Source organism: Protomyctophum parallelum (assembly GCF_964188405.1).
Source record: "Protomyctophum parallelum genome assembly, chromosome: 10".
NCBI classification, from domain to species: Eukaryota; Metazoa; Chordata; class Actinopteri; order Myctophiformes; family Myctophidae; genus Protomyctophum; species Protomyctophum parallelum.
Genome location: NC_139704.1, coordinates 20,211,067 through 20,229,936, shown reverse-complemented (window position 1 = coordinate 20,229,936; position 18,870 = coordinate 20,211,067). Strand labels below are relative to the sequence as shown.

Below are 18,870 nucleotides of genomic sequence, written 5' to 3'. Positions count from 1 at the left end.
TGGGGACAGTCACTAGCCTTCTGTCTCAAGTCTCAGAGCAGAACTTGTCTTCCTGGGGAATAGATGTTCCAATCTAACGCCGTTAAGACTATGAGACTAATGCTGTTAGGCCACTAGTGCTGTAGCTTCTGAAAATGTCTTGGGGCCATGCTGTATTATTTGACAGTTGAAGCTGCACATAGCACATTGCGAGTAACATTACACAGTAATTACACATTGACAATAAACGTAAAAGTCTTCACCAGTCAAGACAAATGTTTTCTAAATAAAACGGATGTATGCCAGATTGAAAGTATTGACATTAAGGCTTGTCCTGTTGTCTGGGACAAGTAATACATCTCTCCGGACAAGTGCATTAAGATTTTACTGACTTGATTTCACTTTTTCTGCAACGCATCTACAGTAGCAGCCAACGAGAATGTCTGTGATCTTACATACTGTACATTAGGGCTGTCAGTTCACCTTTATAATCCAATTCGAATTTCATTGCTTCATTATTTGTCATTTTCGAAAATATTCGAATATTTACATTGTTTATTTTAGCTCATATTTAGCCTATAATAATAATACGATGCACGTTCTGTCCACTAGAGGGCCCCCCCTTCCAAACGACAAAGCACTGAAAGCAGTACTTTCAGCAAGTAATGGTTTTCACGGCACAAAATAGCGTTTAAACTGTTTTATTGAGCACAGCACAGTGCACTCAGCACGGTAAGATTGTTGTCTGTCTATAGTGCAAATGCATTTTACAGTGAACGTGAAACGTAAAACGACAGGCCTAGCACCGAATGCTTGTGTTTCCACGGACATTGTCATGTCATTGCGGTCACTCTAAGCGCCGCCGCTCCTCCGGACATTTCGGAACTTTTCGGGGGTACCGCCTGGGTTCTGCGCGACGGGCTTGACCATGCGGAGTAGCCCTCGTCGGCCCGCTCAGGACCCACGGAACCGCGGGCTTGTCAGCGGCGGTACCGCGAGGCCACGAGCCTCCGAAAATATTTTCGAGACATTTCGACGTTTTTGACCGCGTGCTCAGCCTTTGCAATCGGGGCCCTTGTAACCTTCGTGTAGCTGGCTAGTCTCCGCTCATTTATCACCGGGCCACTAAGCCGTCTCTATTACGGTCGCGAGGCCACGGGGTCCGGAACCCGGCCCACATTCGCTCGAGACGTGAACGTGCAGTTTTCACATACAGTGGAAGCGGCCGGGGAGATTTCACAGCGGTAGATTCGTTACTCAATTTAGTGAGCGGATAAAATAAATAAAGCTCCATTCGAATGGCAATTTTAGCAATTTTAGCTTTCGAATATATATATATTTTTTAATATTCGAATTTCTTTCATATTATGAAATTCGTTCTGACAGCCCTACTGTACATTTCATGTATTCCAAATGCACGGCCAAATACGGTTAGCAAACTGACCACGTCTGCATTTAAACTAAGTTGTAGCACTGTGTGTGCACTCACCCAGTAATGAATTCCTAAGACTTGGAGTCAGATATTGTCCTCTAGTTTCATATCCATTTAAAGTTCTGGCAGATAAAGTGTGTGAAGTAAAATATTGCCATTTTTTTACACAAGGAAAAGCTGGACTGAAAATATGAAAACTTCCTTTGGGAACAGTCGATGTTTCGGAAGCACAAGCGTATGGGGCACACAATTGACAGTGTGCGATTGTGGTGGGGTAATTGATCACACCACCTATTTTGTCTGCTTCATGCATTTGTGCTTCCTAAAGGACGTTTTGATATGTTCAGTCCTGCACTCATTTCTGGCCCCTCGCCGGAGAGAATGTTGTCCGTGTGCAGCTTGTGGAAAAGATATTTTCGATATTTTATTAAATACATGTTTTCTGCCAGAACTTTCAAATGGATATGAAACCAAAACAACTCCACGTCTTGGGAATCAATTATTGGGTGAGTGCACTCACGGTGATAAAAGCTAAATGCCGACGAGGTCAGTCTGCTAACGGGGACCGATCTATAGGTGTGTAGCCTATTTGGAATACATGAAATGTATGTAAGATCACAGACATTCCAGGGCTATTAACGTATACTATTCACCAAAAGCAACTTACAGTTAGTTGATTTAAAATGTATTTGTGTGTCCGCAACACAAAGTGCCTCTAAAAGGTAATGAATGTCAAGCCCTAAAGTGGCATCTTCAATTCATAATATCTATTTTCATGTTGGTGGAGCCTGCCTGCTCCCTGTTATTATGACATAAAACATTTTTTATGCCCTGTAAGAGTATATGGTATGTGGATCATAAACAGAGCCCATTCTCTCCTGCTGTGTTGTTCCCAGGGTGGTGTTGGTTATTCATACTGGCACGCTCAGGCTCAGCCTTTTTAAATAATCAATGGAATTAAAGTAGTTTTCAAAATAAAAATAATGTTATAAATAAAAAAGTGAATTCACCACCACTCCGTATACTGTCCCCGGAGTAAGTGAGCCGTGAAGCATGTGACGCGCATCACAGGTCTCAGATGTTTTATGCATACACACAGTGCCAAGCGTGTCACTCACCACCAGAGAAACCACAGCAGAAAAGGAACAAAGCCGGTCGTTATTATCCGCGCCTCGTGTCTGCTGTATGCATTAATCGCAGTCAATGCTTCAGTCAGAAATTCAGATTGACACTGGTGGATAATGATCTGCTTCCTTCCGCCTTCAGTTTAACCCGCTCTTGGTTGAGGAAGGCAGCCGGTTAAATGGGACTCGGCTCTCTCTCTCTCTCTCAGCCAGCATCTCTCAGCCTCAATGCATTAGAGCCGATGAGAGTCACTCTGCTTTTAAGTGGGGTTATGTGGCCCGAAGAATGCCCTGGGTCACTGATCAGAGACATTACATGGTGCACAGCCGTCCTCCCCAACCCCTGTGCATGTACCGTGCGCACACACACGCGCGCGCACACATACACGCGCATGCGCATACACACGAGTACACACTGCAACCTACACCCCTACGGCCCGAACACCGACACCTCCATCTACAGAGAATCCAATCACATAGAGAGATTTGGCTGTATCGCCCTAACTGGATTGTAGTAATCCCCCACCGTCGAACATGTTGTAGAGATGGGCTTGTGGGGTTAGGGGACGTCATGCCAAGAGAAGCCTGGCTGCTGATGCGGTGTGTGTGTGTGTGTGTGTGTGTGTGTGTGTGTGTGTGTGTGTGTGTGTGTGTGTGTGTGTGTGTGTGTGTGTGTGTGTGTGTGTGTGTGTGTGTGTGTGTGTGTGTGTGTGTGTGTGTGTGTGTGTGTGTGTGTGTGTGTGTGTGTGTGTGTGTGTGTGTGTGGGGGGGGGGGGTCTGAGTTGTCAGACACACCCGCCACCCGCCTTTGGGCCACAGAACTGTTGATGGGATTCCGGGTCAGGTGCGCCGTGCACGTGCATGCGCGGAGTGGAAGAGGCGAGCAGCCGTTATAGATCTTGATTGTGATCTTCATCATCGTCATCGTTACTGTTATCGGCATTGTCATCATCATCATCGTTTGTTATTCACTGTGTTCATTATTGCTGACTTAATTTTTTTACTTCCATAGACATTATTTGCTTCTGTGTCCCATAATCAGCTTTTCTTTTCCCTCTGGTCTTATCTGTCATCATGAGCTCCTCTCTCATCTCCGTTAACACACTTTTCTTTTAATATCTTGGTGTTCCCATCTTGTTTTGTCCCTTCCTCTTTTATGTTATACTGTAGCTGTCACAAAGACACTTTCCAGTGCCTTGTATAGGCTATAAATAACGTTCCAGCCCGTACGCAGATGTATGTATACATTGTGTGTTTGCATTTGCTCGTGACGCGAGCCTGGTGATGCTGCTTGCCCCCCCCCCCCCGTGGGATGGTATAGTGCCTCCTCCTGCTCCTGACTTAACATAGCTTGACTATGTTTACACACACTTCCTCACAGGCCTGTGACAAGTGAGTGGAGCGCTCTGCAGCAGATGCCTGAAAGATGCTGACATCCTTCTCTTATCTTCCACTTACATCGATGTTGTCAGACGTGCTCGTTGCAGGCATCACGGCACCCTCCCTTCCTCCCAGTTCAAAACCCTTTACATCTGCGCTGCGATAAGACTTGAGCACGCACACACATGCAGCAGCCGTGGGATGGGAGGACGCCATGTCACAGTGACTGTTCATGTGTATGTATGTTTCAAAGTATGTGACATGATATGACTGAAGGCGCTCCCCTCCAATATACAGACGCCACCCTTCCCTAAGCTTAGGGATTGCTTATTCTATTGGAACACGTTTTCATACGTAATAGCCATATAGTAATTTAATTATGTCTCTGCGAGGTACGAATATATTCGTACCCCCCAGCTATGGGATGTTTGTACCCCTTTGTATACTCCGTGTATATAGTGGTTGAGCCAACTCCTCCATTTACCTCGGTTCAAAGCAGGATTTTCAAACCTCCACAACTCGGGGAATCTAGGAGAGCTGTCCTTGGTGACCCTCAGCCATCCAAAGTTCGGATGCCATTTGTGACTTTGTCTCAAATCGCTCCCGACATGTAAACGTTTCTGGCGACAGGTAAACAGTGTGCGCTAATGCTAATGATAGTAAATGGTTGCAGTAAGTGTGTTCATTGGGCTACAGGGGGGAGGAAACCACTTAACCCATTTAGACTGTAGGATGTGTGGAAACGTCATAGCTAATCCAACCGATGGATTGCGAGGACATGTACACACAACCTAGCGCTTTTTCATTGATATCAAACGATAGAAAAATATTCTGTTTTTTTTTGTTTTATTTTTGGTGGGGGTTGGCCTCTCCTTCTGCACCATACTCCTTGCTGATCGCACATGCGTGTTGCCGTTCACTTCCCTGTTTACAGCTCAAGCCCACCACACACCGGCTGCGTCCCCCGCTCGTCGCCGCACGGCGGACACAGCCGCCTCCATTATTTTCAATGGACCTATCGCACACCGGCTGCGTCCGACGCGCGCTGGCGCGCGGTCACGCCTCGCCTGCCGCGCCGATGCTCCGCTGTTCTATTTTCCAGGAGTTGCCGCGCGGCCTCCACCCGGCTATCCGTGGGTGTGTCAATGGAATATAGTCAACAAAACTCCCCAGCCGCGTGGTAGCGCGCCGCGTCCTGTTGGTGTTGCCGTGCGACTATGGCGCGCGGCAATACTGTGCCGCGGCGGTACGCGCGGCGGTCGCAGACGGTGTGTGTCGGGCTTCAGAAAGAATGCCTCGTATCTCCTAATCTAGGGAGCTCTCCGTGGTTTTGACCAGATTAAGCAACATTATTCCTCACGGTTTTTGTACGGAACGGAGGGGGGGGGGTGGGTGGGGGGGGGCTTTCAGAGTAAATGCTGCCATATCTGCAAGTGGACACAGGCGATGGCACAGCTTAACTACAATTATGCTGCCAGCTAGTAGCAAAAAAAGAGTTAAACATGAATTGGCCTGTCTATAGCATTATTTGTGAATTTAAATGTAAATCTAATTTAGTAAACCGGACTGGCACAGTGACAGCGAGGTCTTGAGGCGTGCCCGAGCAAGTAAGTGCAGTGCACTGAGTTGTCGATGGCATTGTTCGTCAACGAGCACAGCGTCCCAGTTGGCTCCATAATGGATGGAAATGGTTATTGCGTGTTTCAAAAATGTGGAACAAAACAAGAGCTCCCCCTTCACTGACGTACAGAGGACAATGAGTGGAACGAATCGTGGGATGTTGAGTGAAACAAAAGCAGCGCTCCCCCGTCCCCGACACGACTATGACTCGGCTTGTTCCTGGGTGCGTTCTAAAAGCGCCTCCACACTGCAGATAAACCCCTTCTCCTTCAACTCAGTACTACAGCCTATAGTCTAGAGAAGATTCACATGTGATGGGGTGGGTTTACGTTATTTCCACCATGGATCACCCTCGCACACGTCCTCGCGCTCATTCTTCACCTGGGCACCTGCCCCGCTCTGAGAAAACTTTCCCCGCTAATGGGTTTGATGTAGTGAGCTCGTTAGCTCTAACCTGAAGGGAGCTGTTCTGGCTGCATGACGGGTGGCCCTTGCCAAATGTGCAATGCTTGGAAGTCACAGCAGCTGGGGCCCAGAGAGAGAGAGAGAGAGAGAGAGAGAGAGAGAGAGAGAGAGAGAGAGAGAGAGAGAGAGGAGAGAGGGAGATAGGGAGAGAGGGAGAGAGAGACGTACGGCAGTGGGTGGTTGGAGGAAGGGTGCTGGAACAGATGCCTGGGGCCAGGACCCTGAAAAAAAGGGCTGGAACATGTTAGCGGGGCCAGGTTAATCATTGAGCACCAGGTCCTTGCCTGTCTCTCACAGCAACAATGCTAGAGGGCTTCCTAACCTTGACATAGAGTTCAGCTGAAAGGGATATAGCTGCATAATAGTGAGGTTTAATTGGATTTACTGTATATGTGGGCACAGTAAAATCCACAGTGTTAATTTAACTCAGATGGAACCAAATTGACCTGTAATTGGTTTCCATTTTCACACTCTTGGAATTAGATGTGTAGCGACAGCAACTTCAGATCCATACTACAGTACATTATCTGAAATTAAAAGAACATTACTTTTATATAATACATAAGGACATTTATTATCTATATTAACAAGTGAGAAATTGTCACGTGGCGCAAGCGAACTAGCCAATGAAAAGATGTGCGCATGAAAACAGTTCGCAACCCCCCCCTCCCTCTTTGGCTGCTGTAATTTAAAATATAGGTCGCTCAGCGAATGTCTTAGTTACATCAACATGGTTCTTAGAAAGTACTTAATTTGTGCCTAACTACTACGATTAGACAGATCGCGTTTGTTATTTCGCTACTGCCAGTACTTCTGATTGCACGCACACACACACACACACACACACACACACACACAACACTACCCCGTGTCCCACGCACACACAACACTGCCGCGCGGATTTAAGCTGTCAAACCTATTTTGTCCTGAACTGTGCAGCTGATATATATACAGCATTGTCATATTTAAAAGGCGCTTTATAGCTTCTCTCAGCTCAAAGCGTGTATGAATAAGGAGATAAATGAACAGCTGACGTCGGTGGGAGAGGACGTCAGCTGTGTGTGTGTGTGCGCGCGTGTGTGAGAGGGAGGTAAACAGTCAGCAACACGTTAAATTTCTACTTCTACTAAAGAAAGAGGCAGCGATGGAGCCATAAGTCCATATCCATAAATTCGGTGACATAAATTGCGCAAAATACTGTTAAACATGACGGCATCAGCCTGCTGCATCCTCCTAGCTGTTGTGTGCTAAGCTAAATCATGTCAAACATCATTGTCCAATGTTGTTTTAGAGCAGTGGTTCTCAAACATTTTCATGTCATGCACCACTAATATTCTATATATATATATTTATATATATATATATATTATATATATAATATATATATATTTACTATATATATTTACTATATATACACACCGGTATATATACAGTGTACACAAACCGTATATCTAGGTGTGCCCCGAGATTTTTAGGCTATGAAAAGTGTGCCCTGGGACAAGAAAGTTTGAGTTAAGCGGTGGCCAAAAGGTAGATCACGATCTACCAGTAACGTCAGATCAGGGGTTTTGTCGGCCAGCGCCAAAAATGCTCCCCGACAGCATAATCGGAGCAAATACCGGGCAGTGTCTATGAGCCATAACGTGTTGACTACACTACACTACACTAATAAGGACACATAATAATAACTAATAACCCATCCGTTACTACATGTGGAGTCAACTCCCGCAATTTCCTTCTTCCCATAGTGCGCGGCAAAGTAACTCTGGGATGAGCGGCCGCAAAGCGGCCGCCAAATTCTAGTGTAATATATTGCTAGTGTCATCTTTAATCTAACCAGTAAGACGCCTGAGGACGAGAAGCGTCTAGAGTTTAAATGGACAGATATCAGTCAAAAGGGAGACATCGAAGAGGAAGGACGGATGGGGAAGGATCAACATATGGAATGTCAGAAAGGGTTCTGAAATATATTCATATACTAATATTGATGACATCAGGGATCTCCATAATGGTCTTAATTGCAACAGCAGGTTGCATTTACATTTGCATTTGCATTATTTGCATCCCTGATTTAGTATCATCCCTGATGATGTCACGTGATGTCACAAGCCCTGGGCACCATATATGTGGGCTTACCCCCATATATGGAGATTTTGAGTGATACACTGACTGACTAACGGGAAATGCACGATTCCATATTTAACTGCGACCTTTGGTCGCAATGAAATGTAAAAGGTCCCGTTTTATTACTTTATTACCTGGATCTTGTTGTTTTGACGTTTGTTTAACATTTTGCAACTAACTTAAAAGTTGTTATTCTATTCTACGTACAAACAGAACCAGCCTTTGCCCCAATGCAGCCGGGATCTTAGCCCCTTTCTTATCAGGCCGTGGCATGCATCTGCTGTCCAAAAAATTATTCAGTATTTCAGTTCCATGTTCGACCATCATTTTTGAGTGGTGCAGCCACTCCAAGGAACAGCAATAAGGGCAAAAGTGGTGCTGTTGTGGTAGTTACTTTGTACTTCGCCATCTTGAATTTGGTCTCTGAGTGTGTCTGTGTTTTTGTTTGTCGCTGGCTATACTTATCTTGGAAACCAGTGGACTGATCAGTGCCACATTTCTTGTGCACACTGCCAGTTTGTTAGGCCAAGAAAGTACACGTATGTTTGAAGCACTCTTTACACAAAATTGCTTTGCCAAAAATAGGCGTCACCACTGTGAGACATCATAGACATCATATAAAACTGATGTCAAACTCGCAACCTAATGTCTGAGAGCCACATGGAAGCCATGCCGGTGCCATGTCATTATTCTGTCTTAACCGACCACGTAGGTTGCTAACCCTAACCTCAGTCTTAACTGTCCACGTAGGTCGTTAACCATAACCTCAGTCTTAACCGGCCACGTAGGTTGCTAACCCTAACCTCAGTCGTAACCGTCCACGTAGTTCGGACTTATGGGCAGTCCCCGCCATGCCATTATTAGACCCTGTCTAAAGTCACTAGACAGTGGCTCAGACTGCTTTAGCACTATGGTATATAGATTGCCGGACAGGGACGTGGGCAAGCAAAGGCAGCCCGCCATTAATTGAAGATCCACAATGGTTCCCGCGCTGAGAGTAACAGATCCATACACAAATTAATCACCTGGGCCTGAGCCCCTCAGTAAGGCCTTCCCTTCGGTTGCTTTACAGTCCAGTCATGTCCTCCGTTGTTTACCGTGGTCCACATCGAGAATTAAACCTGAATGAGAGCAATAAATCACAGCAGGGGGAAACACACTAACTCTCATTGCAGGTTTATGTGTTGGAGAAGCTAACACAGGGAGAGACAGAGCGAAAGGAAAAAAAACTGCACTCCGTTAATCACGTCCAGAAAGATGGCTACTATGTTTTTGGTGGTTGCTGTTTTTTTTTGTTTTGTTTTTTTTGTTCGGTTGGCTGAAATGATGGAGAGGGCAACGATTTTTCTTTCTCCACTCTTTCCTTTTTCATGACCACTGCTGTATAGATAAAGGAGATTTATTACGGGAAACCCACGGAAAACGGAGAGGATACTCTTTAAGGATCACAGATTAGGCTACTAATAGACTAGCACACCTGTGATTAATGTATTTTATCAATGCTCATCCATCATTCTAAATGAAGGAAATCTTGACCCTGTTCAGATGAATAACGTTAATTAAGCAAATTTGTCTATCAAACCTGATTCTAAATCAAAGTAAGTTTTGAACTTGCATGTTTGTGCCATGCATATATTACATTGTTTAAATTGCCAACTGCAGTGTTGAGTGATTTAATTATGCTACACTCAAGTGATTGGTTTTCTCACTTAATATACTTAATATGTCTTGAGCATTGACAACCAACTTTAATTAAAAAAAATTCATTACTTTCTCCATATCCAGGCACAATCTCCATCAACACGCTCCGAACGGCCTACACGGCGCCCGGTGAGAGTGAAATACTGGACCTGGACGACAATCTCTACCTCGGGGGGCTTCCGGAGAACAAGCTGGGCCTGGTGTTCCCCACCGAAGTGTGGACGGCGCTTCTAAACTACGGCTACGTGGGCTGCATCCGGGATCTGTTCATCGATGGCCAGAGCAAGGACGTCCGGCGCCTGGCCGAGGTGCAGAAGGCCACCGGGGTCAAGCCGTCCTGCGTTAAGGAGCCGCCCAAACAGTGTCTGAGCAACCCGTGTCAGAACAACGGGCTCTGCAGGGAGGGCTGGAACCGCTATGTGTGCGACTGCTCCGGAACTGGCTACCTGGGCCGCTCCTGTGAGAGAGGTAGGACCCAATTTTCATTTTGGTTTGACCCAGTTCTGAATGTAAATGTGATGAGGCTGTCCGACTGCGAGAGAACACAAAAAAAGTGCTGCCTTTAGTTATTTCCCTTATCTGGTAGACTCGCCGGTTGCTTTGTGTGAAAATGTTACAGTCCGTCAGATTAAATCCTAGCCAGCTCCATTGATGTCTCTGCATCATTAGCCGTTACCTTGTTCTGCTTTGTCTTTTGGAAATTAAGCATTGGACTGTGTAAATGTGAATATAATTGACTTCAATGGGTTTTAAGCTCGTAATTGTCCTCACGGCAGATTTAGCATGCCTGGAGGGAGGAGGGACTACGTTTCATGTTGAGCTGCTGAAGAGCTTCTCGGGTGGTCTTTTTTTGCATTGGATAATACAATATCATGGAACAGTAGTCACTACACGTCTAGAGGAAGAATCAACTGAAGGAGCGAAAAGATATGAGACAGGTTAATAATGAAGAAGAGAGATATACTGTAGATGCAGTGGATAGGGTTTGGGGAAGGCCAGTTTGATGGTCTTAGACTGGCTTGGATGGCAGGTAACCAAGGCATCATATGTAAGACTTTACTCCTCACGTCCACAGTGCAAGGTAACCTGTGATTCAGGAGGCTGTCTTCTGCTAGCATGTGGCTCATGAAACCACCCATTGACCAAAAACTATGTCTGAATGCCTACAGAAAAGTGTCAGTGAATAAAGAATTTTAGACTGTCAACAAAATGTTAGCATGGGTGTACTAGATGTACACCTATATGCATCATATTAAGAGGCGATAGAAATGTGGTCTCCCATGCAAGATATACCAAATCTCGGGAAGGACATAAAAAATTCCGAATTGCAGTTTTGCCACAATTGACCTTGCCAGCAAGGTGCTAACTAGGTGCAACTTCACATTGACAGCCCATTCATCCAAACAGAAAAGTCCTATCTGATTGTATTAGACAACGTCAAACTCACCAACATTGCAGCTGTACGGAAAGCTTGAATTATCCTCTTTCTATCTGCAAAGTGTTTGTTTCATAAAATTCCGCCATTGACATGTTACGAGCTACTTCCTGTCAATAAATTCCGTGCATGTTATTTTTGTCAGAGTTTGGGAGTGCTCGTTGGATTGCACTGAACCTGTTTTTAATCTGCACATTATGCAGGAGGCAGCAGGATGTTGAATCTGCACATAATGCAGGAGGCAGCAGGATGTTGAATCTGCACATAATGCAGGAGGCAGCAGGATGTTACTTTACTAAAACACATAATGCAGGAGGCACGGCAGCAGGATGTTGCTTTACTAAAAAAAGAGTGCTTCCAAACTCCAATACTTAGGGGGAAAAAAATCACCTGCAAGTAATTTCTTGACAGGAAGTAGCTCATAACAAGTGGATTTTAATGAAACAAACACTTGACGTTGTTTACAATTAGAGAGGCCTTTCCTGTTTGGATGGCTGTCAATGTGATTCTGTGAAGTTGCATCTAGTTACCACCTTGCTGGCAAGATGGCCGCGCTCTGCATAAGGTCAATAGAAGGAAGGAAGGACTGGTTTAACTAAATATTGTGCTTGTGCATTTTGTCTGTGAAAGTGCAGTCAGACCCATTTGCTGAGACTTTCTCGGTGACGGCCTGTTTTGCCACTGGGTTTCTCACTTTACTGCTGATGCGACCGTTTTACTGTAATTGTGATCCTTAATGTTCCAGTGTCTGCTCGCTGAGCATGAGAGGCTTCCTTCTGTCTTCTTCAACACTCTTTGGCCATCTTGTTTTCCTATTCTGTTCTGCAGATAAATGTACAGTGGTGTAGTTAAGTACATTTACTTAAGTACTGTACTAAAGTACAATTTTGAGGTATTTGTATTTTTCTTGAGTATGTCAAATAGTCTGTACTTTTACTTCTACTCCACTACATTTCAGAGGCAAATATTGTTCTTTTACTCCACTACATTCATTTGAAAACTTGAGTTACTTTGTCGATTTTGATTATTATTACAAAACATACATTAAACACTTATACATTTCGGCCATTTGAAAATAGCCGATCTACAAGCTCACAATCCGTGAGCTTGTGAGCTTATCTGCTATTTTCAAAATATTTTTTGACAGTTTACACATTTGAAAACATTCTGCGCCATTTCTACTTTGGTACTTTAAGTACATTTTGATGCAGATACTTTTTGTACTTTTACTCAAGTACATTTTGAATGCGGGACTTTTAAGTAGTACATCTACATTGCAGTATGTTTTACATTTGAGTGCTTTTTCCACCTCTGTAAAGGTAGTAGCTTCAATCAAAGCACTGCACTCCAAGCAATGTATGTTTAAGTGAATGCAAAGCTCAGCATGATCAACGCCTGGTGCTTTGCCCACTCAGCATTAACTAGACAGGTTTGGAGAAAAGAAAGACCTCTCGCGACCTCTTTGATTGAGACTTAAGCCAATCACAACCTTAGCTAGCTGTTCTAAAAGCTAAGCCTGTAAGTAGTCAATGTCTTTAGCCCCAGGGCCTTTCTGTCTGCATGTTTACCCAGTTGACTTTGATATCATTACTGTACCAGACATTATGCATTCTGTCATCGTTGGACAATAATATTGCTAACGTATATATTATGCTACACACCGGTCTCACCATGTTTGTTCACTTTGTTGACGTGCTGATACTGGGGCATCATTAACCACAGCCTAGTGTCCCAGTTTGGGGCAGGTCATTTTATAGGCGGTGGAAAAGAAAAGAAAATAGCAAATCTACAAGCTCACAACACAGTATTAAAGTGGTTTACTGGCTCATTGGTTAAGCCAGTGGTTCCCAAACTTTTTCATGTCAAGGACCCCCAAATTAATTGACACTAATTAGCCCGCGGACCCCCAGAGAAGATTTTTACGGCTCTAGCAGTAAAAAACAGTAAATTTCACGGACCCCCAGTTTGACATGCATTAGTCTACGGACCCCCATTTGATGCCATATTCATCTCTGGGACACCAAATTTATATTGTAAAATTAATGTTAATTTAACTCTGAGACGGGTCCATTTGGTTTCGTTCCGTTTGTACACTCTCTGAGTTACAGACCCGTAATGGTCCATTTGGTTCCAAACTATCACATTGGGAACCACTGGGTTAATCTTTAACGTTGCCCATTACGCTGGCAGTTGTTTGCGTTCAAGATGAAATAGCTCTCTTTGTATGGATAAAAATGTCTACTGTTCATAACAGGCTCATGCCTTAGTGAGAATAATAACTTGTGTAGTAACTGCTAAATTAGACATTCATGTAACACGACGGCACACTGAATTTCCAAATAAAATCCCCATCGACCAATACTAGTTTAAAAACACCTTTCGTGAAATCACCATCCTTCAGAGGTTCCACCGGTAGCTTGTGCTTCTGTGAAAAATATGCCCCCCCCCATATGCGCTTCCGCTCTCAGCTAATGAGGACACTGAAATAAGAGCATTTTGCATGAGTGAGGTTGAGTGGGGGTAGAGGGGGCGTTAGAGCTTCTCACTTTAGGGAGCGTGGCTAATTGCCCCATCTAGCAGTGAGCGCGCTCACATTCATGAATTCACTCATGAGCGGAGTCTAATCCATACTGACTTAATCCAAAAAGTAAACAAAAAGGCAGAGATCAGTCAAATGCACGATGGAGAGCTTTTCAAAGGACGTGCGTATTGCGTCAGTCGCGGCAGGTGTGACAGATTATGAAAGTGAGGTCTCCGCCTGTATGACTCCCCCCCCCCCCCCCTCCCCTTTAACACCACCCCCTCAACATTTCCAAATTAACCACTTGAACCCCAGCATAGCAGTTCAAAGACATTTGATAGAGACAGAAAAAAGTGGTCAAAGTTAGTATAGAGACAACTCTATACCAGTTTACTAAGTCAAGCTTTTTACCATTAGTTAACCATTCCACATACGCACGCACGTGCAGTGTCGTGCACGCACGTGCATGCACTCGCGCGCACATGCACTCCTTCCTGGCCCCATCTGTCTGTCTCCCTCTGCCTGTCCGACCGCTTTCATCTCAGCCAGTGTCTCCGGTCCCGAGAATGAGACTGGTGGTGTCGGCGGCCGGGGAGATGTGAGTGGAAGCACTGGTATACGCGGGTATATGTTCCTCGGCAGGCTGCCAGCTGTTTTGATGGTTCCAGATTGCCTCGGCGCTGCTGTTAGGACGTATGGCGGCGCAGGCACCACCAGCAGGCTGGAGGAGCCTGTCAGAGGAATTAGCCCGGCCCTCACTTATCAATGCATGGTGTACCACCCGGTGGCAAAACACAGCTACTGCATATGGTCGAAAGGCAGAGGGAGAGGAAGATAAATTAGGAACGGGAGGCGGGGGTTGAGGAAGAGGAGCACCGTGCAGCCATTCTCCCCTCCTTTTTTCAGAGATTTTAATTAAGCAGACAAAGCGATCCACCCTTTCCCTCTCCCACCTTGCATCCCAAATGTCCTCCACCTCCTCGTTGTTCCTCCAGTTGCTAATTAGCCCAAATATTAGTCTTGGAGCGTAAGGCTGAGGTGGGTCTCCCAGATGGCTGGGTTATAACGTTGGGTGCATCGCAGCACATGCACACAACACATAGTCCCTAATGAGAGATGACATGCTGGGGCCTGCCGACGCTGTCAGCAAGTGCACGGCTTCTGTACGGAAGGACACTTGCGGCCCCACACAGATGGATGAAGGAGAGAAGCAAGGGTGATGTCGTCTCGAACGCTCGATCAATAAACATGCACACCCAAGATCAGCGTCCAGAGACCCGGCAGACGCACGCACGCACGCATGCACGCACGTATGCACGCATACACACACACACACACACACACACACACACACACACACACACACACACACACACACACACACACACACACACACACACACACACACGCATGCACGCACGCATGCACGCATGCACACCACATACCTGTAGTACTTGCAGTGTACATTACAGTGGTGGACACTGGACAGTGAAAGTATACCACATACATAATCTGTATAGTACTTGCAGTGGACATCACAGTGGTAGACAGTAACAAAGTATGTTTACTTGAGTACTATACTTATACTTAAATCAATCTTTTGTCTGTACTTTACTTGAGAATTTGTTACATACTAACAGATATTGTACCACTTTTGACTCCACTATATATCTAGGAAGGGAAAAAGTATATTATGAATTAATCACTTACGCCTTTGTAACGAAGACTCTCACTTCCAGTCATGTTGTTGAATCTGAGTAGTTGCTTATTGGATATTTAGTCCCCATATATGGGGATATCTGACTAGGACGTTGGGCTATATGACATATGACAGGTCTAGTATGACAATCCCTATATTTGGCCCGAGCCGACCTACGTATAGTGCTGATATCAGATAGATGACTCGTAGAATCATATATGGATAGATCTAACTGGCTTAGTCATCGTGACAAGCATAGTCGGAGAATATATAACAAGGGTCGGCTTCAGGGAGAAGGCAGAAGTCAAAGACACCACTGTGGCGGGTCCTAACCTAAGTAATCAGCTATAGAGTCTTGAGCTATTTTATACCTTATTTCACATGCAGTGAAAATAGCAGATCTACAAGCTCGTAACACATTGCATCGCGACAATGATATTAAAACGAAAATGTAGTTCTACTTTGTACTTTTGAATACTTTTGAGAGTGAAAATCAACTTTCACTTGTAGTATAGTAATATTTGACCAGGTGTATCTATACTTTGACTCAAGTGCTATGGATAAGTACTTTGTTCACCACCACCACTGTACATAATGCAGGCTTGCATTCACACTCACATAAACACACTTTAGGAAATGCTTCGTTTTGACAGCTTGCCTTCCTTTATTTGCTACCTTTGCCTCTTCTCTATTTAGGTCACACACACACGGCATGTGATGCGTTCCATTATCAGCTGTGGTTTGAGCTGGGTGATGTAATCTGCATGACTCCATGGTATTGTAATGGTGCATTTAGGTCAGACTTCATTACAGAAGTTTGTATTGAACCCTGAAGCCTCCAGTAATTAGATTTCCATGAACTCCCAAGGCATTATGCACAGCATCCACAGCAGCACTAGAATGCCATTTCTCAAATCTCCCAACATGTAACTGTATATTTGAATGTGCAGTACATTGTGTAAGTGTAGTGAATTGGTTATTTGAGGCACATTTGATGCTTTTTAGAGCATGACGCAATTTGCCACGAGCTGCAGAATGCTATTGTATAATTGTGAAATGCTTTTAAGGGGAATACTGCTGAATTGTTAACACTCCCGGAACATGTTTTGCATACATGTTGACAGAAGAGAATGGTTTAGTCGGTATTAAGAAATCCCTACACTAGTGGAAATTATAGAGAGAATGGTTTGGCTCACTCCCTAGACTCGGTGCCACACAGATGTATAGAGAATTGACTGAAAGATATACTTTAGTTTACTGAGCGTGCTGTGGGTGATTTGTTCTGGGGATGTGAGCACACAGCTGTTAATGTTATGAAGGCACAATAACGCTAGCTTATCGGAGTATACAAAAAAACTTGACTTCGAGAACAAAGTCTGTCCGTCCCTATTCATTTTCACCGGAGAATCTTCTGGGCTGTGATGCATATCTGTGTTGCATATATATGCAACACATACTGTAACTAGACAAAGTGCCAATCGGCACAGGTCTCCACCAGGGCAGGTCAGGTTGTGGCCTCATGGTGGCGCTATAACAGGCTGTTGAGGAAGATTTGGGCCGGAGGTTCGTGTTGGAGGGATGCAGGTACAATGTTTTTCCATGTGTGCATACATAAGTTGTATACAGATCGATGCAGTTATAGCTAAAAACAGGAATTGGCCTGTTATAGCGCCACCGTGAGGCTGATTTTGAGGAAAAAATTGTGGCATGTCGTCCTCGGCCTAGTGAAAATGTGCGTGTATAATTTAACGGAAATTGCACACTGTGTTTGTGATTTGTGGCCTTTTTTCGAAATGGACGAATCGTGTGAGCTTTGGAAGCCAATCTTAGCCAATCAGGATGGAAGATGGGAAATGGTGGCGCTCCGTGTTGATCACATGACTATGGAGATAGTGTATACCGATTTGCGTGAAATTTGGATAAAATCTGAAGGAGTAATAATAGAAAATGTGTTTTACATATGTCGGCCTCCTGGTGGCGCTATAAAGAGCAGATGTGAAAAATTCCAGGCAAAGGTTTTTCCTTGGCCTCTAGGGAGTTGGCATACAAAGTTATCCACAGATCCGTGCAGTTAGAGGTAAAAACACTTTTCGGCCAGTTATAGCGCCACCTTGAGTCTGAGTTGAAATTGTTCATGTGGCATTTCGTCCTCGGCCTAGTGGGAATGTGGGTGCACAATTTCACGGAAATCACGCGATGTGTTCATGATTTGCAGCATTTTGTTTGAAACTGAGCACTCCTGGGAACTTTGGAAGCCAATCTTAACCAATCAGGATGGAGTCTGAGAAATCTGAAAGACCGGTTTCGTTGAATGGCTCTAGAGAGACTGTGTACCAATTTGCGTGATGTTTGGACAAAATCTGTAGGTGTACTGTGCAAAAACTTTTTTTGCACAAAGCGGCCTCCTGGTGGCGCTATAACAGGCCGTTCTGGAAAGTTTGGGGCAGAGGTTCATCGTTGGAATCCAGGGAGTGTGTGTGCAAAATGTGGCATCGACCGGGTTAACGGTGGCCGAGATTAGCTGCTCACGGACGGACGGACGGACACACGGACGGACACACACACGGACGGACACACGGACGGACGGAGTGCAAAACATACTCTCCCCACATGCCTTCGGCCTGGTGGAGACAATGATATTGTTTTGTTTGGTTGTTGTTGTTTTCAATTGGTCTCCTTCAGTAGTCACCAGTGATGTCCCGATCATGTTGTTTTTCTCCAGATCCGATTACGATCAATTGATTTTGAGTATATGCCGATACCGATTTTTCCCGAACCGATATCTTTTTATAGAACACTTATGCTATATCACAATAGTACAACATCCAAAATCACAGACAATATCCAGTCTATAATATCATGATATGGCGATAATATTGATACTGATTGATACTGATCACGTTTTTTGCTCCCGATCCGATTCCGATCATTTGAAAATGACGTGATCGGCCCCGATTTCCAATCACATGATCGGATCGGGACAACCCTAATCACCCTTACAAACCAGATGGGATCTAGTGGTATGGCTTCCCTGTGAATCTCTGACATCATATTGATATTGTCAGTCTTCCAAAATATGGAGGAATACAAAATAAAATAAAATAATATATTTGGTTTGCAAGATGAGATGACGATGGACGGATAAAAAAGAACAAACACATTTGGGAGACATGCATTTCATACAGTACATATACGGTTGAACACTCTTCTAGACGGCTCTCTGCTAGGAGCAATATGCCGTTGAAAAGGAAGCATTGCAAGGTTGTTCACCTGTAACGCAAAATCTTTATTTTAAACAGATCATTTTTGAGTGGTGCATCTACTCCAATGAACAGCAATGTGTGTCCCTATGTCCGTCTGTTTAGGGTTACTATGTCTGTATGTTTAGGG

At 44.6% G+C, this 18,870-nt stretch overlaps 1 protein-coding gene across 19 annotated transcripts in view; it reads left to right on the top strand.

The window, feature by feature from the left end:
• Positions 1–18,870, top strand: part of LOC310866120 (neurexin-1a) — a gene marked incomplete at its 5' end in the record, with an annotated part of 455,952 nt that overhangs the window by 161,134 nt on the left and 275,948 nt on the right. For all 19 annotated transcript variants that reach the window (XM_083775482.1, XM_083775497.1, XM_083775483.1 and 16 more), the window contains one exon: positions 9,910–10,293. In XM_083775482.1, coding sequence (XP_083631608.1) covers positions 9,910–10,293 — 384 coding nt within the window. The remainder of the gene's footprint in view (positions 1–9,909; positions 10,294–18,870) is intronic.